This window comes from Mesocricetus auratus, unplaced genomic scaffold, assembly GCF_017639785.1.
Source record: "Mesocricetus auratus isolate SY011 unplaced genomic scaffold, BCM_Maur_2.0 Super-Scaffold_6731, whole genome shotgun sequence".
In the NCBI taxonomy this organism is placed as follows: Eukaryota; Metazoa; Chordata; class Mammalia; order Rodentia; family Cricetidae; genus Mesocricetus; species Mesocricetus auratus.
In genome coordinates this window covers 2,875,317-2,901,666 of record NW_024429185.1, presented here as the reverse complement: position 1 = coordinate 2,901,666, position 26,350 = coordinate 2,875,317, and the positions used below count along the sequence as shown (strand labels likewise).

Here is a 26,350-nt window from a genome sequence, read left to right as displayed (position 1 = left end):
CCTTTAATCCCAGCACTTGGGAGGCAGAGGCAGGTGGATCTCTGTGAGTTCAAGGCCAGCCTGGTCTACAGAGAGAGTTCCAGGACAGCCAGGGCTACATAAGAAGCCCTGTCTTGAAAAACCAAAGCAAAATGAAAAACCCCATAGCAAACCAGCTGCTGCTGTCTTCAAATGCTGACAAAGATCCCTTATCTTGTCATCCAACAGCAAGGCTGCCTCTGGACCTCATGCATCTCAGCACTGAGCTCTCCTTAAACAGAGACCCGGAACGTGAGCCTTCGGAATACAGTGCCAACATCACAAGCAATAAAGTCATGGTCACTTGTAGTGAAGGAGGGGTGGCCCCAAAGCCACTTTATTAATACCAGGCAGGAAAGCACAAGATGTCTGCTGACTTGTTACTGCCTCTTCCGGAGAAGCCAAACATGGCACCCAGGCCCTCTGTGGCTAACAGCTCAGGGTCTAAAGAGGAGGCTGGTGTCCTGGGGGTGGGGACCTGTTCCTTCCAAGTCCTGATGTGAGTTCAGCTGCCCCAGGTGGTCCCTGTCATAAGGTAGGGGAAGCATTTGGGAAGCCAGACCTCGCTGTGCAGAAGAGGGCGCTCACGGTCACAGCCAGCCCTGTGTCTGGTGCCTGATCACACTGACTAAGAACAATCCGTCAAGTCAGACCACAGCAATCACTAACAAGTCAACTGAACAGCCCACAGGCCTCCTGTGACACTGGGGGAGTTGGGATGCCAGGACAAGTGAAAGACTAGGTGTGTCTTTCTCCTACAGGATCAGGACTTGTCCTGAAAGCCCAGAGCATAGGAGGACAGTGGCTGAGGAGGGCCAGCTGGCTGGAAGTGGATATTCTTCATCCAGATGAACTCAAGCCCCCTGGGAAAGTCCCTGGTTTTCCGGTGAGAAACATTCGTGAAGTCATCAAAACAGAAACGGAGCCTCGACATCCAGCAGGCGAGCTCTGGGTTCTCAAGAGCCAAACAGTCTGGAAAAGTCAGGGAGGAAATGCCATGAGGATGGGAAGCGGCTGCTGTAAAAACCCTAGCCCACCGCCAGGTGCGGTGATGCTGGCCACTCCCGCGCGCTGAGGGCCAAGCAGGACTACACACTCAAGACCAGCCTGGGCTCCACAGCAAGGCACTACCTCAACACACTGTTGGGTTGTAGTCCAGGAGCATCACCTAGAGTCCTCAGGAGGACTCAGAAGGTAAGGGTGCTTGCTGCCCAACCTGATGGCCCGAGTTCCAGCCACAGGATCGACACGGCAGAGGGAGAGAACCAACTCCTGCAGGCTGTCCTCTGACCTCCACAGCGCTCTGTGTAACATGTGGGCACCCCCCATTCCACACACATATAATACTACAGGGCTGGAGAGATGGCTCAGAGGTTAAGAGCACTGGCTGTTCTTCCAGAGGTCCTGAGTTCAATTCCCAGCAACCACATGGTGGCTCACAACCATCAGTAATGAAATCTGGTGCCCTCTTCTGGCCTGTAGGCATACATGCAGACAGAATGCTATATACATAATAAATAAATAAATCTTAAAATAATAATAATATTACAAAAAAAAACCCACAACCTGTTGGTTGCACATTGAGGCACAGGACTTTAGTCCCAGGAGCCTGCTGACACTAAGGTCAGCCTGCTAGGCAATGAATTCAGATCCCTACCTCACTATCCATAAAAGCCATCCCAGTGGCCACACTCACCTGTGTCCCAGGACCGACAAGTCTGAGGCAGAGGTATTATGAGTTTGAGGGCAGTCTGGTCTACACAGTCAGATTCTGTCCCCCAAAATAAAATAAAATCATGCCAGAACTGGATCTCTGAGTTCAAGACCAGCCTGGTCTACAGAGAGAGTTCCAGGACAGCCAGGGCTACACCATGAGATGCTGTCTCAAAAAACCAAAAACATGAATCAAATCAAAGAGAGTGGTCATAAAACAGAAGCCAATTGTGAATTGTTCCTGCTGGCTTCTACCAAGGCCTTCAAAAAAGGTGTTGACAAGCCTGCCGGCTGGGAGCCACCAACCGCTATAGGCTAACACCAATAGCAGGGGTAGGAGAAACATGGCCAGCTGGGACCTGGGACCACACTCCAACCGTAGTTACAACCAGCCTGGAAGAGGCCAATGTCCTCACCTCCAAAGTTCTTATTTTGGAAGCAGAGGTAGCCCTTGAGAGTCAACTAGGGGCTGGCAAGAGGCATCAGTGGGTGCCTGCCGCCAAGCTTGGCAACCTGAGCCAGATCCCCAGACCCACATCAGGGAAAGAGAGAACCAACCGACTCGAAGCTGTCCTCTGACCTACATACGGGCAAGCGCACTGTGAAACGGTCAGGAGCACTGTGGAGGTATGTGCGCACGGGCGGTGCGGGACTCACACAATCATGCAGAGCATCATGAACACATTCCACAGGGCGATGAAGATCCGGAAGTACCTCAGGCTCAGTAAGAACTCCCGGATGTTGTCTCCTGTAAAGCAGAAAGCTTGGTTCAGAAAGCTGTCACACTGCCCACTGCCACCCCAACTGTGGCAGTTCCTGAACAATCACTGGGGACCACCAATCCCCAGAGCCTCTGGTGCCAGAAAAGGGCATGTGACTTAAATCTGTGCAATAAGGGTCTGTCCTGGGACATGGGCTCTAGTTATCAAGCCCAGGCTTCCTAACCAAGAACTTGCAATCTCTGGACTGTGGGACGGGGCCCAGAGAGCAGCATGAGCCCCAGAACCCAGCATCACTCTGGTTTGGTTAGCTGATTGTTTTGTTGCTTTTTAAAATGTTGACTTTTTAAAAGTTTATTTATGGTTTTCAAGACAGGGTTTCTCAGTATAATAGAAGTGGTCCTGGAGCTCTCTCTGTACACTAGACTGGTCTCAAACTCATAGAGATCCGCCTGCCTCTGCCTCCCGAGTGCTGGGATTAAAGGCGTGCTTCACACCTTTAATCCCAGCAGCCACACTAGTTACTCATAAAGGACAGGCAGTGGTGGCGTACACCTTTAATCCCAGCACTCAGGAGACAGAGGTAGGCGGATCTCTGTGAGTTCAAGGCCACCCTGAGTGACATAAAACTGATCCAGTCTAAAAGAGAAACAGAGCTCACACAAATGTGATCTGAGCACTTGGGGTCCCATGCCTTTAATCCCAGCACCAGAGAGGAGTATAAGGAGGGAGGAGACAGGAGCTCAGGGCAGTGTGAGGAGACTGCAGTCAGAAGCTGTCTGAGGTTCAGTGGATCACCCCTTTCTCTGGGCATTGCGAGAGGTGAGAGCTCTCTAGTGGCTGGCCACTTTGCTTCTCTGATCTTCAGACAAGCTTTATTTGTTAGCTCATAAACGAAACATCACCACACAGCACCTGCGGGGGTGAGGGGGGTGGGGTGGGGGGCTGCCCATGAGCACCTGGTAAGCCATCCAAGGTTGGAACCATCCGCAGCCACTTGGCCCCCCTCACCCGCTCCTCTCTCTAAGTGTGATGTCACCATGACCTCACCTGCTCCTCTAATTGTGAGGTCACCATGACCTCACCTGCTCCTCTCTAAGTGTGACATCACCATGACTCCACCTGCTCCTCTCTCTAAGTGTGACGTCACCGTGACCTCACCCGCTCCTCTCTCTAAGTGTGATGTCACCGTGACCTCACCCGCTCCTCCCTCTAAGTGTGAGGTCACGGTGACCTCACCCGCTCCTCTCTCTAAGTGTGATGTCACCATGACCTCGCCCGTTCCTCTCTCTCTAAGTGTGACATCACCATGACTCCACCTGCTCCTCTCTCTAAGTGTGATGTCACCATGACCTCACCTGCTCCTCTAAGTGTGACGTCACCATGGCCCCCCCTCGCAGCCAGCAGCCCCGTCTGTCAACAGCAGTCTTTGCGCTGCACCAAGGCGACAGGGACAGGGATTCGAGGAGAGGTCTACCTCTAGTGTTTGGAAAGCGCCAATGAGCAGAGCCCAACCCTTGTGCCAGGCTGCCAGGTGGCTCAGTAGGTCAAGACACTTACGTGCCAGTCTGGTGACCAGAGGTCAACCTGGGACTCACATAAAGGTAGAGAGGAGAGAGATTCCAGTTTTCATCTGAGCTCCACCCAGGGCCACAGCACCGTCCGTCCGTCCGTCCTTCCGTCCGTGTGTCCCCCCCCCCCCCGCCCCATATGCTCATACTCTCTAATAAAAAAGAAAAACTTAGAATCCTCCCAAACAGGATGCTCACAGTGGACCAGGCCATGGTTCCTCTGTTCAGACACACAGGGAGAACAAGACATGCTCACACACCCAGAGATGCTTCAGGGCAGCCGGGACAATGTCTACCAAGCCCCCGGGGCGGCTGGTAGGAAGCCTCAGGTGTTGGGGAACCAAGGAGCTGCAAAGGTTGACTGCAGCATGAACTCAGCCCCGCCCTTCTGCAAGGGTGCTCGGGCTAGCCCCTGAACTGTCAGCGGGCACACACCCTCCTGTGTGCATGGATGGCTGCAACGATGGGCCAGGGCCTGGCTTGTGTGTTTGTGAAATGCAGCACCAAGGTGAGACGCCTTGGGCGAAGGCACGTGCTACCAAACCTGGGACCTGAGTTCAAGCCCTAGCACCCCATGGAAGAAAGACGACCCACACACGGTGTCTCCTGACCTCTACCGTGAACTCGCCACACAGACAGACAAGCAAACACGCAACCACGGGGGGCCTGCAAGATGGCTTTGCGGGAAAGAGTACTTGTCACCAAGCCTGATGACCTGAGTTTGATGCCCAGGACCCACAAGACAGAAAGAGACAATGGACTTCTGCAGATGTCCTTTGCGTGACACCACAAGCACTCCCTGACACATACATAAAATTAAAATCCTGCCATCAGGGCATGGGTGCCAGACAGGGAAGAGCAGGAGGAGCACAGCTGGAGGAGGCCACTGGGAGCAAAGCATGCTGGGAGAGGGCAGAGGTGCCCTTTGCCCCATGGCTGTCACCCACAGCAGTGAGCTCTAGCTCCCAACTCCCAGTCACCACAGGTCACATCAGCGGAGCACCGCCCGGGGCCTGAGACAGTGCACCCACGGAGGAAAGGGTACTGTAGCCTTAGGGACAGCTACGAGGACGGGTGCATGGATGGATGGATGGATGAAAGGAAGGGAGCCCAGAATGCATAAACCCCGGGTTCCATCGCCAGCACCTACCTGATAAACCAGGAGCGGTGACAGGGACCAGGAACCCCAGCCAGCGTTCAGGGACAGAGGCAGCAGGCCCAGGGGCTTGAGGCTATTCTAGGCTACAAGTAAAACTGAGACCAGCCCAGGATCCATGAGTCCCTGCCTCCAAATCAGAGAAAAGACAAAAGAAAACCCAGTTTCCAGTCCTGACTCTTGCTCCTACCAACCTCAGGCAATGCTCTATCGCTGGTCACCAAAAGAGCCTCTGCCCCATCACCCGTGCTTCCGGCAGCACCCTCGGAGTCCCCGTGGTGAGTCCCACAGGGTAGCGCCTCCCTCTTCCACCCACGCCGTCAGAGCGCACATGGTGGGCACACATATCGCGATGCCCAGGGCATGGCACTCCTGTCGTTCCGGGCTCAGGAGAGCACGTCTCAACAGTGAACGGAAGGAGATGGGAAAGCACGGCTGCGGGACAGACTCCGCAAGTGCAGGCGGCAGGAAGCCGGGCTTACCTGTGCTGGGCTCCCGCGACTCCTCCCCGAAGCCTTGCGTGTCCTTCTTTTTCCTATAAACAACAGCACATGACACCCACTCCGTGGAACATAAACACCCTGGGGCTCCTGACCCTGACACCCAGCTTGGAGGTCATGACCCGGGCAGCAATACAGCCCTCTCAGGGGCACTGCCAGCCTAGCCCATCACAGGGGGGTGTGCAGCCACAGACAGCGTAATCAGGGTGGCTCCAAACACCAAAAAACCATTCTTGAGGGATACGCCAGGGGCTCTTTGGAGATGCAAGCAGGACACCCCAGGAACAGAGGGTGCCGATTTTTGTTTAATAATAACAATTCGTGCGTGAGAGGAGTGTGCCATGCTACAGCATTTGTGCGGAGGTCAAAGGACAACCCACAGGACTCGGTTCTCATCTTCTACGGTGCGGGCTCCGGGAATCGAACTCGGGCTTGGCGGCAAGCGCCCTTCCCCGATGAGCCACCTCCGGGCCTAGAGCGCACAGACCTAACTACCGTCCAGGAGTGGTGCAGACTGTCAAAGCCTGGGAAAGCGGCACGGGGGCGGGGCTGGGGGGCTAGAGGGGCGTGGCCACGCTCGGGGCAGGGCGGGGCCTGGCCGTGGGGACGCCGCCCTGCGCGGCCTACTCACAGTTTAAAGTTGAGCACAGCCCCGGCGTTCATCAGCAGCGTCCTGTGGAGGGATGGGTACGGTCACTAAGGCCACCCACCCCCGCCTGGCTGCCACTCTCCAGCCTCTGACACCCCTCACTTATTACCCAAACAGCAGGATGTCTCCGATCATCCTTACAGCCGTGGCGGGCGCCAGAACCGGAAACGGAAGCAGCGAGGGGGCGGGAAGAATCACGCGAGGCGACCAATACTGAATCAACCTTGACAGGGCTGGAGGGAGGGTGTGGCGTGGTGGCCCCCACGGGGCGGGGCTTGGGTGCGCGCTTGCGCGGTGCTGCGTGCTGGGGCTTTTCCGTGCTGCGGAGTCTGCTGTACCGCTGGCCGGGCGTCGGGTCCCGCGTCTGCGGAAGTTTGCCCGCCCTTGGCCGCTGAGCCGCCCCGAGACGGGATGCGGGTGCCCCGGCTCCTCGGGCCGCATGGGGCTGCGGGCAGCTGCGAGTGCGCGCCGCGGGGGCCGGGGTCCCCCTGCCGGGGTTGCACGCCCTGACCTGGGGGCCTCACGGGGCGCCGGGGTCGGGGCTGGCTCTGACCTCTAGGAGAGACGGCACCGAGGACATGAGGGTTTGGGTTGAAGCCGCCTTGTGGGAGGCGGGGTTCTGACACGAGCTCAGGAATAAAACGCGAAGCCGGGCGGTGGCGGCGCACGCCTCAATCCCCGCACTCGGGAGGCAGGGCCAGCCTGGTCTACACGGCGGGTTCCAGGACAGCCAGGGCTGCACGGGGAAACCCTGTCTCAAAACACAAACACGAAATTCCTGACCGCGGTCTGCTAGGGCGGGGATCCTCCTGATTGACAGGTGGGAGGGTGCGGGGGAAGGGGAGCCCTGATTCGCCCCACGCAGAGGAGACGACCCGAGTCCCGCGTGAGTGGGCCGGCGGTGGGGTAGGGCCGGCGTAGCCGGGTTCGGACGTTCTCGGTGCCCGGTGCGTCGCGCTCGGTGGGGTGGGCGGCCTCATCGCCCCTCCTCTCTCGGGGCCGGGCCGGGGCGGTGCCTGGCAGCGGGGCGGGCTCAGGGGCCGGGGCGCAGTCGCCCGGTGGCGGGCGGCGGGACGCTCGGGGCCAGGGGCTGGGGACGCACCCGCCGACGCCATGGACCTGCTGTCTGCCTTGAGCCTGGGAGAGCTAGCGCTCAGCTTCTCGCGGGTGCCGCTCTTCCCAGTCTTCGACCTCAGCTACTTCATCGTCTCCATCATCTACCTGAAGTATGAGCCAGGTGAGTACGGGCTCCCAGCACGGCGGTCGCCGGAGCCTTGACGACGGAGACGCAGAGGAGGAGGCAGGTCTGATCCCGGGTCTGGAGAGCGGAGGAGGCAGAGTGCTCCCGGCGCGCAGGTGGAGGAGGGACCTCGGGGACGGAGGAGCTGTGGCAAGGGGGCTGCACGTGGGTGGGAGGGAAGGAGAGGAGGGCGCTTGCTTACTGTAGGGAGGGCAGGTGCCGTGGAGGTGGGGAAAGGCCAGGAGACACGTTAGAACTTGAACTCCGGCAAGGGGCATTGATGGTGGCGAAGGTCGCAAGCAAGGGTCGGCCCTGCCGGGGCGAGGTCAGATATTCTGGACGTCGGCTGCCGTGACCTCCCTTCACGCCCTTGGAGTGACTGCCCGGTGACTATATAAGGACTGGCCGAGCTGGGGGCTGCGATCAGGTTCGGGGAAAGTGACACCGGTGTCCCCTCTGCAGGGCATCTTTTGGCATCCTCTTCTCCCCTCCCCTTCCCGTTTGTCGGCTCGGTCAGATGGCCTGGGATCCTTTCCACTTAGGGAACGAAGCGGTTCCAGGACAGGGCAACTTTGGGTCAGCCTGCTCTCAAGAATCACGGGAGGATAGACCCGACTTCTTTGATTAAAAAAAAAACCAGTTACTTTTATTTATTTGTGTGTTGTGGCCATGTGCGGAGGTCAGAGGAGAATTTGTAGGAGACGTTTTTCTGCGTTCTTCCTCTGGATCCACGATGGAAGTCTGGTAGTCAAGAGTTGTGGTGTAGACAAGCTCCTTTAGCAGCTGAGCCATCTCGATGCTCCCCCGCCCTTCCTCCAACCGTTCTGTTTTAATGAGGACAAATGTAGCTCACATCGATAACCTCAGAACATAGAGGCAGGTGGACAGCAAAACTAATTCCAGGACAGCCAGGGCTGTATACATGGTGAGTTCCTGGCCACTTTGACTACAGACTATCTCAAAAATAAATAAATAAACAATGTCTCCCTGGAGTGTTCTATTTTTACACAAGTTCAGCATAAGCAATTGTGTCGTGTAGTTTTAGTTATCCTACAGAAACTGCGAGTTTGAGGGACAGGAGATTTTCCTTCCAAGAAAGTGTAGGACCCTTCGTGGGTAGATATGTGAATTAATTCTTTTTAAGGTGACAAAAATAGCCTGGTATGTTTACTTAAAAATGGGAGGCCTTCAAGATGGCCCACAAAGTGGAAGGGGGAAAAAAATCAAGCTTAAAAAAAGTGTTCCTGTTTGCTTCACATAGACCCATTTCCAGCGCTTTCTCAATGAGCTTGTACACGTGTCTTTACAAGCATAAATACATGCTCTTATGCAAAGGGACTGGCATGACTTGTCAGGCATCTGAGCTGTGTTTTCTTCCCTGTGCACAGAATGAATCTGTCTCTAAACGCTGCTCGGGAGAGCCTTGATTTTGCAAGTCAAAGTCCTCATTTGTGCTTTTGTTTGGAGAAACGGGGTTTCTCTGGGGAAGAATTCCTGGTGGCTTCTGTGGAACCCAGCAGATCCCAAGATCTACTAGAGGAGGCAGAAGCCCCTGGGATGGACTTAGTAAGAAGTGTGCTGAAATGGGGGGGGGATTCAGTATTATAATGTTTAACTTTCCATTGTGTGTGTGTCACCGTGTGTGCAGAGGACAACTTCACAGAGCTATCCTCCTCCTAGTGTGTGGGTCGTAGGGATTGTACTCAAGGCAGCACAGCAAGTATCTTTACCCAAAGTCACTCACTTCCCCCTTCATGTTATTGTGTTTTACAATATTTTCAGTCATCATCATCATCAGTGCATGTCTACAGACATACCACAGAGAGCATGTGCAAGACAGGACCACTTTGTGCAGTCAGCCCTTGCCTTACATTTTTAAAGTTCATTTCCAGCCAGGTGGTGGTGGCGCAACCTTTAGTCCCAGCACTCGGAAGGCAGAGGCAGGTGGATCTCTGTGAGTTCAAGACCAGCCTGGTCTACAAGAGCTAGTTCTAGGACAGCCTCCAAAGCCACAGAGAAACCCTGTCTCGAAAAAAAAACCTTAAAAAAAATTAGCCGGGCATTGGTGGCGCATGCCTTTAGTCCCAGCACTCAGGAGGCAGATGCAGGTGGACAGCCTCCAAAACAATACAGAGAAACCCTAGACAATACAGAGAAACCCTGTCTCGAAAAACAAAAACAAAATTAATGCCAGCACTTGGGAGGCAGGGGCAGGTGAAGCTCTCAGTTTGAAGCCAGCCACTATAAATCTCAACCTCAACCTGGTGCAGTGGTACCCACCTGTTATCCCACCTCCTCAAGAAGCAGAGGCAGAAGGATTGCAAGTTCAAGGCCAGCTTGAACAGCTTAGCCAGATCCTGTCTCAAAATGAAATGGTATTAAAGTTTTCACTATTACGTCTTGTTTATTTATTGTGTGTATGAAGTGCTACTTGCACATATGTGGTGGTCAGAGGACAATTCAGGTTTCAGATCTTTCCTTTGACCACGTGGGTCCCAGGGATTGAACTTGCAAGTATTGTTACCTGCTACACCATAAGCCATCTTTCTGGCCCTCAGGGGAAAAAAAGTGTGTGTGTGTGTGTGTGTGTGTGTGTGTGTGTGTGTGTGTGTGTGTGTGTGGTGTTTTGTTTTGAGTCAGGGTTTCTCTATGTAGCCTGGATATCTGGGCACTCACTCTGTAGACCAGGCTGACCTCAAATTCAGAGATCCACCTGTCTCTGCCTCTTGAGTGCTGAGATTAAAGGCGTGTGGCACCACTGCTCAGCACAATTCATTTTCCTTTATTTATTTTGTGCGTACCCAGCATATATGTGGAGGTGAGGGGACAGCTGTCAACTTGAGGGAGCTGTTTCTCTCCTACCATGTGGGTCCCAGGAATTGAACTCAAGGTGTCAGAATTGGCAATAGACATCTTGCCTGCTGAGATATCACCCCAGCCCAAAATAAGCATTTCTAAAGGAATAGCAGTGTGGGTGGAGCCCCTGCCTGGACTTCCCCAATGTGGAACTCAGGATGGCTTGTTGGTAGAGCTCTTGATTAGTTAACATACAGGAGACCCTGGATTCCAGCGCCACACTCCAAAAACAAACCCAGACCAATTTAGTCAGAACCCTCCCTCCTATCCATCATCCCCTGGTGTTTGCTGCATGACATCTGCCTGGGATGACTCCTTCAAAATTTGGGGAACAGGAAGTAAATTAATATGCAATGAGCCTGAAAGTCCCATGGGACTTAGATTCTCATACCCAAGTTCCTGTGACTCCCAGAATAGTGAACTAGGCTGAAAGAACTATTCTCTTCACCCTTCTCTTGAGGAATCCAGGTGTCTGGGAGCTGCCAGGCAACACATACTTTTATTTCAGCAAACAAGACTAACCCAAAGAGCCTTAGTGTAGGCCAGCCTGGACTACATATCAAGCCTCTTTCTCAGCTAAAGATGCCTTTAATCCCAGCACTCAGGAGACAGAAGCAAGCAGATCTCTAAGTTTGAGACCATCCTAGTCTACATAGTGAGTTCCAGGACAGCCAGAGCTATGTAGTGAGATCCTGTCTTGACAATCCCCACCCCACCAAGAAACAATAAATTTAAAAAGATGGTAAAGTATTCTGGAGGCAGAGACTAGATCCTTAGGGCAGGCTGGCTCCATGTGGGCAGACACACACGTGCACAAAGCCCTTGCATTATGCCCCGTGTGGTCTCCCCCATCCAAACACACCTGCTCAATACACATACATACATATGAAACAAAAGGGACAGCTGAGGGCATCTGCGGTGGGACAGTCTGCTGGCACTAAGTCGATCATCATGGCCTCGTTCCCACGCATTTCCCCACGCTGGTCTGTGACTTAGGCCCTCTGCTGGCTACTGGCATGGAGTCAGATGATGTGGAAATGTGGAGTTGGAGCATCTGAGCCATCTATAAGAAGTGGCTCCACTCATTCAGAAGGCTCTAGAAGAGTATGGGGTACTGGTGTTTTCTAGGTTAGGCTTTCCAGGGAGTTCTTTTGCAAGAAAGCTCAGAGAGATGCAGGACACTGGGCCAAACCAGAACTGCCCAGAAGAGTTTGATCCAAACACCACTCAAGGCAACGGCTTCTAGGAGGGAGGAACTAAGATAGGTCAGGGCTGCTTGCTAAACTGAGAACTCATTCCCACCGCCATGGTGGAATGACAGGTGCCCCCCACCACACCCACTGCGCCCCGGGTGGCACCCAAGGCTGTGGGCATGTTAGGAAAGCACTTTACCAACTGAGCTATGCCCTTGATGCCAATCTTCACTTATTTTCTCCAGGCTGATCTTATGTCGCTTAGGCTGAACTCAAACTTTCTATGCAGCTAAAGATTACCTTGAACTCCTTATTCTTCTGTCTCCATATCTCAAGTGCTGGGACTACAGACATACCCAACTCCAGGAGTTTTAGGTCTCATGTAGACCAGGCTGGCCTCAAACTCACGATCCTCTTGAGTCCTGAGTGCTGTATTCCAGGCCTATGGCAGCATGCATGGTTCTTGTGCCAGTGATGGGACCCAGGGCTTCAGGCATGCCAGACCAGTCCTCTGCCCCCTGAGCTATGGCACCAATTAACAGGCAGAGTTTTTTTTAGACCAGCTTTAGGTTCAGAAGAAAATTAAGATGAAAAGCACAGAACTTTGGGACCTTGGTTGTAGCTCCTAAGATATGCTGTGCTAAGTGTGTACAAGGCATAGCACCAAAGGAAAAAAAAGGGCAAATTTCTGTTTACTCCCACTGACCTCTCCCTTCATACTCTGGAGCACTAGAAGGAGACCCCGGGGGATTCTGGACAGGGTTCTTCAGCCAAGCCACACCTTCAGCCCCTATTGAGGGATTCTAGGCAGGGATCCACCCCTCAGCCACACCCCCAGCCCCTCACTGGAGAATTCTAGGCAGGGGTGCTACTGCTGGGCTATTCCTCAAGCTCACGGTGGGTGGGTTTAAGACTAGTGTGTCACACGAATTCTAACTCGTCTTAATAATAAAACCCGGAGTCAGCTAGCAGCTGGTAAGAGCTGAAGGGTCAGAGAAGCAGAGCAGCCAGCCACTAGAGAGTTCTTACAATGCTCAGATGAAAGGGGTAATCCTGTTCCTATAAATCCTCAGACTGCCTTGAGCTCCTGTCTCCTCCTCCCTTATATTCCTCTCTCTGCCCAGTCACCACCTTTCTAGTGGTGGGATCACCCTTGTGTGAGCTCTGTTTCTCCTTTAGAATGGGTCAATTTTGTGTAGCTCAGGGTGGCTTTGAACTCACAGAGATCCATATGTCTCTGTCTCTCAAGTGCTGTATTAAAGGTGTGTGCCACCATTGCCTGGCCTCTATGGCTAGCTAGTGTGTTTAGCTCTGCACTCTGATCTTCAGGCAAGCTTTATTTGTTAGATCATAAAATATCACCACGTTTCCCTATTTTGTCTAAAATAAAAAACAATTATAACTAATATAGGAAAAAGCGATATGTAATAGTACAATAACTATATATAATCTATACAGGCAGTAAATGCATCAATTATGTCTAGTCCATTTTCCATTTGCATTTGGCAAATTTAGAGAAAATACTCCAATGTTATCCTATCTTGACAAGTCCAAAAAGTTGTACCCAATTTACTTCCTTCCTTCCTTTCTTTTTTGTTTGTTTGTTTGTTTGTTTGTTTGTTTGAGACAGGGTTTCTCTGTAGCTTTGGAGGCTGTCCTGGAACTCGCTCTGTAGATCAGCCTGGCCTTGAACTCACAGAGATCCGCCTGCCTCTGCCTCCCGAGTGCTGGGACTAAAGGCATGTGCCACCAACGCCCGGCTTGACAAACTTTTCTATGAAGCAGGATTTTTGAAGGACTGTAACACCTTGTCTTGGCAAGGTGTGGCAGTCACTCTCTTTTTGTGTCCTACTTGTCCAATTAGGACAGCATATTGTCAGCAGCCAAGGCAAGGGCATTTTCTTGCCCAGTGGCTAAATTTACCACAAAGAAAGTAAACTCCATGTGGAGTTTCTTCAATGTCCATTATCTTCTCTGAAGTAGATTGGTGCTGACAGGAGCAGACATGTCTCATTGTCATAAAAATATACTTATGTTATTGAAACATCTTAAATGCAATATTCTGTAGATCTGTGAAGTATTCGAAGAGGGCCTGTCTAAAATATATCTCTGTTTGACCTTGAAAATTTGAGTATAAGTTCGATTGTAATAGGTGACTAATTACTAACCTGCATATCCTTATTATCCTATATAGTTGGTAATAATAACTTTCAAGGACTAGAAATTTGCATTACATTGTTAAATGAGCTGTATAGGTACAATACCTAGAACAAGAGTAGACACGTATGTGTAGTATATTCTAGCAAAATTAATCTCAAATTTGTATCAATATACAAAATTTGTATACAATATATGGAAGTACAATCCAATGTAAAATATTTGAAACTAGTAGTTGCTTTTTAAAAGTAGATTCATTAATCTACCTTCTTATCTTATCATATCTGTATCCCTCCTTTTTTTCAAAACAAGAATCCTGATCTAATCTCCTTTGTTTAGCTTTTTTCCTGACTGTTACTAATAACAACTTGTAACCAACCCTCCTAAACAATTACTACTACCCATAATCCATTGAAAGACCAAAAACCACCCACCTCACCTCTTGGGAATGTGGGTGTCCTTAAATTTACTTCCTGCTGTCTGGGTGCGACAGTATCTTTAGGGGATTCTGTAAAGAACATTTTGGGTTAATCGTCAAGTCTTTGGAGCGATAGCTGTAGCATTTGCTGTCCAGTCTCTATGTAATGGGAAATTCAGGGCTTGTCTCAAGTCCTGGCCAGAGTAGTCTGTGAGGCTGGATCATCTCAGCTAGCTACCTCAAAATTGTTCTGAGCAGTTTCTGGTCCAAAACTGATCTTTAGGTAGTGTTTGTCAGCTTCATGGTGTTATCATAGTCCAGGTGGAATCATCATTGTGGGGCCTCATCAACTTTTTGAAGACTTTAGATCTCATTAGGTCAGATTTTTCAAGTAGCTCTCCCATCTTCTTTGGATGCTTATTTGTCCAAAGGTATTGAGGACAAGATGGTTGTTTTTATTTTCCTGAAAAGACAAAACCCAAACCCTCCTCCAGTCCTAATTTTGGGGAGTTTCTCTTTTGGCAAATTTTATCTGATCAAATGAAAAGTATTTGTTAGTCTTATAAATTAGTTTAGCCGGGCAGTGGTGGTGCATGCCTTTAATCCCAGAACTCGGGAGGCAGTGAGTTCGAGACCAGCCTGGTCTACAAGAGTTCCAGGACAGTCTCCAAAGCCACAGAGAAACCCTGTCTCAAAAAACCCAAAAAAAATTAGTTTAGATTGAGTGGTCATGCTGTTTGACCAACTATCACCTCTTCTAATTAAGAGGTCTCTCTTGTTCAAATCTAATCTTTATCAGTTTTGATTTATGGTTTCTGAATTTTTTGTTCTCTCTTTTATAGCTTTTCTATCACCAAGGGCAGTATGGGTTCTTATAATAGACATTAGGTTCTTTAATTGCTTTGGGAAGGAGTTTTTTCCTTAGTTACAGGAAACGAATGAACCAGATTTGGCATGGGGGCCTGTGAGAGGCCCCTCAAGGAGTTTCCCGATGGCAAATGGTTACTTTGATTGTCCCTCACTGATCTACATTTATTTGTCCAGTGTCTGCCTTTGTCACACCTCACTTGACATTTCGATTTTTCTGCAAACCTCTGGAAATCACCTCTCCTATCTCAGCATCCTCATGGTCATGAGATTCAATATTGGTTGTATCTCCAATCCATTCCTCCAAGGGTGCTGATCTTGCCTTTAAAGGCCTAATTATCTTTTTGCATTGAAAATTAGCTTTTTCAAAAGCCAGAGATTCAATTATTATTTGTCTAGCTTCTGAATTTAGTATCATTTACTGCTAATGTCAATCTTTGTAAGAAATCATTGAAAGTTTCTTTCAGGCCCTGTATGACTTTAGCAAATGACTTAATCTTTCTGATTTCTTTAATTCTGTCCCAAGCATCCAAGGCTGTTGCATGGCATAAAGCCAGGGTGTGGCCATCATATGGGTGTTGACTTTCTATAGTAGCATCATCCCCTTCCAAGAAGTTGATCTTGGCCGGGCGTTGGTGGCGCACGCCTTTAATCCCAGCACTCGGGAGGCAGAGGCAGGCGGATCTCTGTGAGTTCGAGGCCAGCCTGGTCTACAGAGCGAGTTCCAGGACAGCCTCCAAAGCCACAGAGAAACCCTGTCTCGAAAAACCAAAAAGAAAAAAAAAAAAAAAAAAAAAGAAAAAAAAAAGAAGTTGATCTTGGGAGATTTCCATGCCTCTAGCCCTACTCTGGTTTTCAATGGTCTTACCCTCTTCTATCTATCAGGTCCTCTGTTGTAATCATGGACCAGGCTCTGAAACACCTTTAGCCAAGTCTCTTCAGTCTTGAGGGATGATTTTATTACAAGTTGACCACAAGTTTAACATCTACTTCACAACTGGCGAATGCATGCCATATGAGACTATTGCTCCCTTGAATCTCCTTAAATCTAACATTGGCACAGGAGTCCAGTCAGCTCTTACAGAGCCTCTGTCATTTGGCAGTTCCTGTAAAGTTACTGGATATATTAAGGTTGGTTGTTTGAAAACCTTGGGTTGTTCATCTCTAACCTTATAATGCAAAGCTGAAGTTGGTTCTCCTTTAAATCCTGTCTGGGTTTGAATATCTCTGTGATCTGTTTTATTAAGGTTTTCTAAGGCCTGTGTCTTGGCACTCATCAAAAACTTTTTTAGAGATAAACCAAGAATTAAAGGCCGTGGTGGCGCTTGCCTTTAATCCCAGCACTTGGGAGGCAAGAGGCAGGCGGATCTCTGTGAGTTGAAGACCAGCCTGGTCTACAAGAGCTAGTTCCAGGACAGCCATCAAAGCCACAGAGACACCCTGTCTCGAAAAACCAAAAAAAAAAAAAAAAAGGAATTCCTGATTTTCTCATCAAATACCGATGAATGAAGATACAAGGCTGACTGCTGCTGCGTAGAACAGTAGAAGCCTGACCCAGCTGGGCAGAGGCCCAAAGAAGGGGGTCCAGGGAAAGGAAACCCTAGTCAGTAGGGCAGTGACTCCAGCTGCGTGTAGCTCTGGCCTCCACCGGTGGCTGCAAAGTCACAGACAAATGGCTTTTTTTTGTGAATTTGTACCCAAAGCAGAGGTAGCACAAATTCTAATTGGTCTTAATAATAAAAATTCGGAGTCGGCTATCAGGGGTGAAAGCTGAAGAAGGATCAGAGAAGCAGAGCAGCCACTAGAGATCTTACCTCTGCCAGTGCTCAGACGAAAGGAGCGGTCCTGTCCTCAGACTGACTGCCCAGACCGCATCTGTCTCGACGTCTCTGTGAATCCTCAGACTGCCTTGAGCTCCAGGCACCTCCCGCCTCTCTGCCCAGCAATATCACTTCTGTCTCCACCTCTCTAGTGCTGGGATCCCAAGTTCTGGGATCGCCTTTGCATGAGCTCTGTTTCTCTTTTAGAGTGGACCAATTTCGTGTAGCCTAAGGTGGCCTTGAACTCACAGAGATCCATCTGTCTCTGTCACTCAAATGCTGGGATTAAAGGTGTGTGCCATCACTGCCTGGCCTCTATGGCTAGCTTGTGTGTCTAGCTCTGCACTCTGAAATTCAGGCCAGCTTTATTTATTAAAGCATAGACAAAATATCACCACTCTAGTGTGTCAAATTTCCACCCCGCCCCCTCCACCCCGGGGGGCCCCCCCCCCGTTATTTCAATCTCACTCTAGGTCCTGGGGTATCTCTGGCATAATTGCTAAGGGTTAAGCAATTTTTTTTTGTCCTGGTAGGCAATCTTTGATAGAGCCAGGGAGCCTGGGCTTCTTCAGGCTCTGAGTAACTGCAGCCTGTCATCTCAGCAGTGGGAAGGCTGAGGCAGGAGAATGGCAGATTAAAGGCTAGCCTGGATTGGAGCCAGATGCCATGCCAAAATAGATAAATGCAACAAACTGTGCTGGAGCAATAACTCAGCAGCTAGGAGTACTGGCTGCTCTGGCAAAGGATCCAGGGTCCCTCACAACCATCTGTGTCTTCAGCTCTAAGGGATAGGACACCCTCTTCAGGCCTCAGCAGGCACTGCACTGTCATGATACACAGACACACATGTAGGCAAACACTCATACACATAAAACAAAGAAGCCTTTCAAAAGTAAAGACAGTGAGTTGAACCATTATACCTTGAGAGCTGTGTAAACTCATCCCTCTGCCTTTTGACAACCAAAGAAAACGGCCAGCTGGATGCTGGTGGCAGACACTTGCTCGGGGCTACCTAGGCCCGAATGGCAGAGTCAGAAGGGGACATAGGACTTTATATAGGAGGTGCTCATGAAGCAAAGCCTGTGGTCTGTTTGCCACAGTGTCAGTCACTGAAATCTCAGCTCTGGCTCTAGGATGGTCCCAAAGGGCACAAGAAACACCCTGGAATAAGACCGCCCCTGGCAGCTATTTTTAGAAGCACATGTGAGTGTCTTTTTCCGAAGGGCAGGGGGTGCGTTCAACAGCTGCTCCAGGGATTACTTCTCAGGGGAAGCAGTGCCTTAAATAGATTCAGGAGGGGGCGTTCTTTCCCTTCCCTCCCCTCCCCCGCCTCCCTCGCCTCCCCTTCCCTGCCCTCTTCCTCCTCGATGTGTGTCCCAAGTACTGCAGTTGTAAGTACCTACCAGGACACTTGACGAGCCGGCCATTCTTCTGCGTGCTCTTTAGAGGACACGTGTGTGTGTGTGTGTGTGTGTGTGTGTGTGCATGCACACTCAATGAGCCGGCCATTCTTCCGTGTGCTCTTTAGAGGACACGTGTGTGTGTGCATGTGCACACTTGCTGCGTACATGGCCCAGAGAACAAGGTGCAGGAGTCGGCTCATTCTTCCCTCTGTGTCCCGAGGGTGGCAGGGGTAGGCCTGTTGCTGTTGAGACACCGCACCAGATTCTGGGTCTCACGGGGTCTCAGGGTCTGAATTCCAGCCCTCCCGCTTCCACAGCATCTCCCCCCTGGTTGCTCTTTGAGGAGCATCAAGCTCCTGAGTTGTAGGAGTGAGAGTATCGTTATACTGAGTGGCAGCTTTGTCCTAAGGTTGTTCAGAACTGACCAGAAAGGAAGGAACTCCTCAGGATAAGCAATCATCCGGGGTGTGTCTTTATGAGATGGGGACAATGTAAACATAGATAGAGCCTAACCATTAACAGCGACTGTGGAGATTTACAAATACTGTCACTATTCATTCGTTCATTCATTCATTCATTTATTTACTTGAGACAGGGTTTCTCTGTGTAACCCTGGAACTCACTGTGTAGACTGGGCTGGCCTTGAACTTAGATCTGCCTAAGTTGTGGGCCACCATGCTGGGCTGCTTTTGTTTCGTGTGTGTGTGTGTGTGTGTGTGTGTGTGTGTGTGTGTGTGTGTGTGTGTGTGCATGGATGCGTGCACAGTGAGTCAGGTCTCCCTCCACTGCGCAGGTCCCGGGACAGAACATAGGCTTGGTGGCGAGCACCTTTACCAGCTCAGTGGCCCCTGATGAGATTTAGTGAGTTTTTCCTATAAATGCCTCACCCCACCTGAGGCCTAAGGTGGCTTCCTCGGTGGGCACAGGTGAATCCAGCTGTCTCTTCCTGACCTTGGTGGTAGAGCTCAGGCCCCGCGTGCGGCTGGCTTCCATCCCAGCTCCCGAGGGCCACATGGGAAGCCTTGGGTTTAACCTTCAGCACCCAGGGTTAAAAGGGCAGCATGCTGCAGGTGTGGCGTGCCCCTCTGGTTGCCTCTTCAATGACCACCGGAATTCACGTGCCTCGCAGGATCTGTGGAGCTGGCCCGACGCCACCCGGTGGCGTCCTGGCTGTGCGCCATGTTGCACTGCTTCGGGAGTTACATCCTGGCGGACTTGCTCCTCGGGGAGCCCATCATTGACTACTTCAGCAACAGCTCCAGTATCCTGCTGGCCTCTGCAGTGTGGTAAGCATCTGGAGGCCCCAGAAAGACCGAGCCTGGGGCCAGGGGTGGCCCCAGCACCAGGGAGGAGGGAGGTTGAAGGACCCCAGTCGCAATCTGCAGGGCACCAGCGCCCTCCTCTGGATCTCCTGCTCCGCTGCGGTCCCCCTGACCCCAGGCCTCCTGTCCTCAAAGGTACTTGATTTTCTTCTGTCCCTTGGACCTCTTCTACACGTGCGTCTGCTTCTTGCCCGTGAAGCTCATCTTTGTGGCTATGAAGGAGGTGGTGCGGGTCCGAAAGATTGCCGTGGGCATCCATCACGCACACCACCACTACCACCACGGCTGGTTCGTCATGATCGCCACCGGCTGGGTCAAAGGTAAATGGAATGACGACGAGGAGGTCCGGTGAGATGGCTCAGTGGGTGAAGGAGCTTGCAGCAAAAGCCTGGTGACGGTGTCCTATGTTTGATCCCTGTGACACTACCACAAGTTGTTCCCTGGCCACCACATGAGCGCCATGGCCCACGTGCCCACACACACCAAACACAATAACAACGAAGCTAATAATGAGAGGGGCAAGCAAGGTGGCCTAGTGAGGAAGAGCCCTCGAGGCCAAACCCGGTGTCCTGAGTTTGGTCCCCGGAACCCACATAGTGCAAGGATAGAACCAACTCTTGCAAGTTGTCCTTGGACCTCTACACATTGTCACGGTGATGCATGCACATGGACATACTTCCCGCTACCAAAAGTATAAATGAAATGTAGCAATATTTTTTCCAGACAGAGTCTCTCTATGTAGCCCTGGCTGGCTTAGAGCTCATTATGTAGACCAGGCTGGCCTCAAACTGGCAGAGATCCCCCTGCCTCTGCCTCCCAAGATCTGGAATTAAAGGTGTGCGCCACCATACCTAGACAAATGTAACTTTTAAAAATCTATAGGGGCTGACAGGATGGCTCAGTAGGTAAAAGTGATTGCCACCCAAGGAGTTGGATTCAATCCTTGGATCCCACAGTGTGGAAAGAGAGAGCTCACTCCACCGTTGTCTTCTGAGCTCTGCATTAATGCTGTGGTGTGCCAACACCCCCATACACAAAATAAACAATAAAATTACAAAAAAAGAATTCTTAGATTTTTTTCAATAAATACAATCCTAGCAGTTAGCTGGGGGTGGGGTGGGGTGGGGGGTGGGGTGGGCTTCTGTCATCCCAGCATTCTTCACGCTGAGCCAGGGAAGGGATCAGGAATCCCGGGCCAGCATGGCAACACAGTAAGACTCTAGTCAGTCCCCCGTAGGTGGGAACACATCCAACTGCTTCTTGTCGGTTTGCCCCGACTGCTGTGCGAACCTGGGGAAGAAGGTGGAGAGCCTCATTCCCCTACCTGTAGTGGATGGTCTTCCCCAGGCACAGAGACAGCCCTTTGTTTCCTTGGGAACCGAAGCTGGAGAAGGAAACCGGGTGTGGGGTGACCAGTCAGCTCAGCGGTGCCCTGCCCCACAGGCTCTGGTGTTGCCCTCCTGTCCAACTTGGAGCAGCTGCTTCGAGGAGTCTGGAAGCCCGAGACCAATGAGATCCTGCACATGTCCTTGTGAGTACCCCACCTCTGACCACTGGTCCTCCTTGCCTGGAGATACTGCTGGGGTAAGGACAGGAGGAACTTCTGCAAAAGGTGATACTTGCCTGGGATTTAAAGAGTGAGTAGGACGGCAATAGACTCTCCCCGCAGAGCCTAGAATCACCACCGTTGACACGCTTCACAGGGCAGGACCAGAGTGGGCGTGGGAGCAAGGAGACAGCGCAGGGTGGGGAGGGTGGGGCCGCGGGCAGACAGCGCAGTGGGAGGGGCGAGGGAATGGTGGGTGGAGCCTCGTAAAACATATGACCCTTCAGGACCGCTGCATTGGGCCTGACACATCCCTTTTCTCTCTCATTCCTTTGTTCTTTTCTCCATTTTCCTGTGTATCTGTGTGTTGTGAATGCGTGTGCGCGTCCGTGTGGAGACCTGGGGTTATACTGGGAGCGTCCTCAATTTCTTTCCCACCACATTCTTTGAGTCAGGGTCTCTCTGTCAAACCCCAAGTCCCCGATATGCCCAGGCTCGAGACCCAGCCAGCTCTGGGCAAGTGCTTTAACCCGGAGCCATCCGTGCTGGGAGGGAAGCCTGCAGGAGTCCCCACCATGCAAGCACCTGTACTGACCGTCCAGGAGTTTTTTTTTTTTTTTTTTTTGCTTTTGTTTTTGTTTTTGGTTTTTTTCGAGACAAGGTTTCTCTGTGGCTTTGGAGGCTGTCCTGGAACTCGCTCTGTAGATCAGGCTGGCCTCGAACTCACAGAGATCCGCCTGCCTCTGCCTCCCGAGTGCTGGGATTAAAGGCGTGCACCACCAACGCCCAGCTGTCCAGGAGTTTTATTGTCACGTGTGCCTCCTTAGCCATCTGCATGGTGACCTTAGCTTCCCGTACCTGCTGAGCCACCAAGACGGCTTTTCATATTGCTGAGACCCCATAGCTGACAGACAGAAGCAATTCAAGGGCAGGAGACTTACTCGGGGCCACCTGTCACCTTGGTGCTGGTGAAGAAGCCAGGGGAGGCAGCACACCTGTCACCCCGGTGCTGCTGTCTTAGCTCTCCTACAGTTGCCAGCACAGAACGCCATGCCAAGCTGTTCATTTGCGCTTCGGCTCCAGGGGGCTGAGTCTGTCGTGGTGGGAGACCTGGCAGTCAGCAGCAGGTGTGGCATGGTGGCAGGAGCAGGGGCTCAGGGCTCGCATCTTGAGGGCTCCCAAGTCCCTTAGTTCCCAGTCTGCCCCAGCACTGCCTCCAGCAAGGGCACTCTTCCTCAACCTCCCCAAACAGCGCCACCACCTGGGACCAGAATGGGGGCATTTTCATTCAAACCTGACTTTGCCTCAGATATAAGGTGCAGGGTCCACGAGATGGCTCAGTGGGTAAAGGAGCTTGCTGCCAAGCCTGATGACCCGAGTTCAATCCCCAGGCCCTACATGGTGGAGGGAGAAACCAACTCTCTAAAGTCACTTACCTGGGTGAGAGATAGAGAGACACAGGTAGAGACAGTGTGGTGGGAGCAGGCAAAGGGTGATGTCGAGGAGGGACCAGGGACCATAACTCAGTGGTAGGTGACAATACGGATCTCTCCATCAGAAGCAGTGGCCCTCACTTCATAATAAGAGCCCTGGAGACTCAGGAGAGAGAATCCTTTTATTTTACAACCGTGGGAAGTCAGGGGTCAGCATAGAGGAAAGGCTAGTAGCTGGCACCCTGATTTGGTCACAGATTTTTTTATTTCCCTGACTGTGTCATCACCTTGCGAATTCCTCACCAGTTTAGTTCTTCACCCCGGCATAGCCTCTTCCTCCATCTTCCATGGGCTTGAGACCCCCCAGCTGTTTTCCTACATGAGCTCAGACCGTAACTTCCCAACCCAACATAAACTAAAATGCCCCCCATCAGGCAGGCACCAGCCACCAGACAGGGAAGACGGTCCAGTGCCTCCTGGCCTCTGCCATTCTGGTGAGCTAGCGAAGCCTGGGCTGGCAGTGGACCACGGTGACCCCTGTCTTACACCCGCAGCCCCACCAAGGCCAGCCTGTACGGAGCCATCCTGTTCACGCTGCAGCAGACCCGCTGGCTGCCCGTGTCCAAGGCCAGCCTCATCTTCATTTTCACCATGTTCATGGTGTCGTGTAAGGTAAGCCTGCGACCTTCTGTTCCCTGGGGCGGGTGCAGAAACCTGGGGTACATGGTCCACGAGAGACGATAGGAGGAATCCATTGGGAGATGGGGATGAAGAGAATTGGCCTTGCGCGTGTAGGCTGGGGGTGCCGGTGCCCTGTATGGAGACCATGGAGACGGGAAGCTGGAAGCTACTGTGAGTGTAACCAGTGGGTTCCAGCGTGACTGATCAAACCACCCAGAAGGGGCTTGGGTCTTCCCTGTCCTGCCGCAGGACTGGAGAATGCTGCCCCTAGCTTCCTGAGCATAGAAGGCCATGTCTAGGGATGGTCATCCCTAGAGAGGACCCTAACCTTGGAAAGTGAGTGAGCCCTGCTGTTGAGGCTGAGGCAGGAGGATCAACATGAGTTTGAGGCCATCCTGGACTACATAGTGAGTTCAGGCCAGCTAGGATTACATAATGACATTCTGTCTCAAAAAAACAAAGCAAACACCCCTGGGCCCTGTGGCAGGGAAGTGGACCCTGAGTCAGGAGTTCAAGGTCATCTTCAACTACGTAGCAAGTTTGGGGCAGTCTGGGCTACATAAGACCCCGCCTTAAAATACAACACAAACTAAAAGCAAACAAGCAAATGAGGGAGGTAGAAGATGGGAGAGAAAGCAAGGAGGGGTGAGGAGGGGAGGGGAGAGGAGGGGAGAGAAAGCAGGGAGGGTGAGGAGGGGATGGAAGAGAAAGCAGGGAGGGTGAGGAGGGGATGGAAGAGAAAGCAGGGAGGGGTGAGGAGGGGAGGGAGAGGATGGGAGAGAAAGCAGGGAGGGGTGAGGAGGGGAGGGGAGAGGAGGGGGAGAAAGCAGGGAGAGGTGAGTAGGGGAGGGAGGGAGGGGATGGAAGAGAAAGCAGGGAGGGGTGAGGAGGGGAGGGAGAGGATGGGAGAGAAAGCAGGGAGGGGTGAGGAGGGGAGGGAGAGAGGGGATGGAAGAGAAAGCAGGGAGAGGAGGGGAGGGGAGAGGAGGGGAGAGAAAGCAGGGAGGGATGAGGAGGGGAGGGAGGGGATGGAAGAGAAAGCAGGGAGGGGTGAGGAGGGGAGGGGAGAGGAGGGGAGAGAAAGCAGGGAGGGGTGAGGAGGGGAGGGAGGATGGGAGAGAAAGCAGGGATGGGTGAGGAGGGGAGAGGAGGGGAGAGAAAGCAGGGAGGGATGAGGAGGGGAGGGAGGGGATGGAAGAGAAAGCAGGGAGGAGTGAGGAGAGGGGAGGGGAGAGGAGGGGGGAGAAAGCAGGGAGGGGTGAGGAGGGGAGGGAGGATGGGAGAGAAAGCAGGGAGGGGTGAGGAGGGGAGGGAGGATGGGAGAGAAAGCAGGGAGGGGTGAGGAGGGGAGGGAGGAAGTTTGTTCAGAGCTCTGAGTGTGACGTCCAAGACAGTCCAGGTGGGGTATGGTGGCTGTGGGGTGCTGTACGGCGAGCAGCTCTTCCCAGCTTGAGATGATTGACACCTTCTGTCTTCCCACATGATGGAAGGGGATAGCTATCTCTCGTGGTCAGACTTGGCTATATAGTGAGTAGGGGGTTAGCCTGGGCTACATGGTACCCTGACTCAACAACAGCAACAAAACATAGCACCCAAGTGAAGGTGTTGGAGGTCCCGTTTGTGTGGGTGTCCACGGTCATGGCATCCCTGAACTATCCAGGCTTGGACACCAGAAGTCGGGTCTCTCCAGGATGGGGGCTCATGAACTCGGAGGTGTGGGAAGCCAGAGAGCTGAGGCTGGCCCACGCCCCTTCTCACTGCCCCTCTGCCCTCTCACCCACGTGTGTTTCCTGGGCCCCCTTCAGGTGTTCCTGACGGCCACACACTCGCACAGTTCTCCATTTGATGTCCTGGAGGGTTACATCTGCCCAGTGCTGTTTGGGGCAGCTTGGGGAGGTGATCATCACCATGACAACCATGGAGCACCACATGGCAGCGGGCTGGGCACCCAGCACTCTGGCCTGCCTGCCAAGGCCAGGGAGGAGCTGAGCGAAGGCTCCAGGAAGAAGAAGACCAAGAAGGCGGATTAGAGAAGGCACTCCCCATGGGGGTGCTGGGGAGAAGGATGTGGACTGGGAACCTCAGAACTTGGGGGCGCACAGAGCTCAGAATCCCCTCTGTGGTCTCAACTTCCCCATCTGCAGTTTGGAGCCATCAGCCACCCCCAGGGCGATGGGGCTGCGATTCGAGGGAGGAGTTCTGTAGGAGTAAGAAGCCCTGCTTTCTGCAGGACCCCTCATGACATCACAGCCTTCAGGGTCACCCAGTCCTCAGCAGAAGCCCTGGCCAGTAGACTCTTGGTTTTCTGTCTTTGTTCTTTCAAATTGTATCTTGTAACCAAAAGAATTTAAGGCCACATGGAGACTCAGTTACCCAATTCCTCCCAAGAGCCAGGTGCTGGGGTTCCCACATCCTTTCCCGCCGTTCCTGTCCTTCTGGGCATCTTGGAGCAAATGGCTTCATTCTCTGAGCCTCGTGCTTCCTGTCAGTAGTGTGGAGACGCCAGGTCCTCCTGTGTACAGAGGATAGATAATGTCAGAAGTTTCCTAAGCAGCTTGCTATGGCCGGGGAGCTGGGAGCCGGATAAAGGATGGCGGCTTTGTACGTGAGGCCGTTTGAGTTTGGGCCCAGAAGGTCTCACCAGTTTCTCAGCCAAGCAGACCCAGCCAGGGCTGATGGCTAGGAAGCGGAGCTTGAGTTTCCAGCTGCCCACAGACAAAAGAAGTGTAGCCAGCTGCATGCAGTGCGGAGTGTCTGAGAGTGCAGCCTCTGGGACACTGGGCACATCGGGTGTCCTTCATGCTGGGCCAGCATCATTCATTCAGCCATCCAGCAAACACAGATCCACAGCTGCTCCGTGGAGCACTGCGCTGCTGCTGGGGAGGGGCAGGGCCGTGGTAGCCAAAGTCACCAGGACTTCTGAGGGGTGCGCGTGGGGCACGGCTGGGCTCAGGCCTCTGTGAATGCCCCCGATGCCCGTCTGCTGGGAGGCAGGGGAGGACCTGAGACTGGAAGCTGCTGGGTTCCATCCTCCGGTGTCAATCAAAGCTCAGTGAGTGATCAGCCAATAAATGTAAAAGTGAACCAA

The 26,350-nt window shown here is 52.3% G+C and overlaps 3 protein-coding genes across 4 annotated transcripts; 1 reads left to right on the top strand and 2 right to left on the bottom strand.

Annotated features, from left to right (window-relative positions):
- Positions 1-325: 325 nt before the first annotated feature.
- On the bottom strand, positions 326-6,626 carry Smim7 (small integral membrane protein 7). 2 transcript variants are annotated; one of them, XR_002381562.2, is made up of 5 exons: positions 6,436-6,626; positions 6,309-6,350; positions 5,660-5,712; positions 2,320-2,479; positions 326-990 (listed from the first exon to the last, which is right to left on the bottom strand). XR_002381562.2 is itself a non-coding variant. In XM_005087103.4 (5 exons), exons 1-5 carry the CDS (start codon positions 6,459-6,461, stop codon positions 975-977), a joined length of 228 nt encoding a protein of 75 aa, XP_005087160.2. In that variant the 5' UTR covers positions 6,462-6,573; the 3' UTR covers positions 326-974. The 2 variants fall into 2 exon arrangements, 1 of the variants encoding a protein (XP_005087160.2); XM_005087103.4 differs by having other exon boundaries at positions 2,389-2,479; positions 6,436-6,573.
- On the bottom strand, positions 6,545-7,441 carry LOC121139156 (proline-rich protein 2-like). Its single transcript, XM_040742277.1, has 2 exons — positions 7,110-7,441; positions 6,545-6,881 (listed from the first exon to the last, which is right to left on the bottom strand). The coding sequence occupies exons 1-2, from the start codon at positions 7,439-7,441 to the stop codon at positions 6,545-6,547; spliced, it is 669 nt and encodes a 222-aa protein (XP_040598211.1).
- Positions 7,367-26,350, top strand: Tmem38a (transmembrane protein 38A). Its single transcript, XM_005087092.4, has 6 exons — positions 7,367-7,563; positions 19,410-19,566; positions 19,738-19,922; positions 21,046-21,133; positions 23,136-23,253; positions 25,068-26,350. Exons 1-6 carry the CDS (start codon positions 7,440-7,442, stop codon positions 25,290-25,292), a joined length of 897 nt encoding a protein of 298 aa, XP_005087149.1. The 5' UTR covers positions 7,367-7,439; the 3' UTR covers positions 25,293-26,350.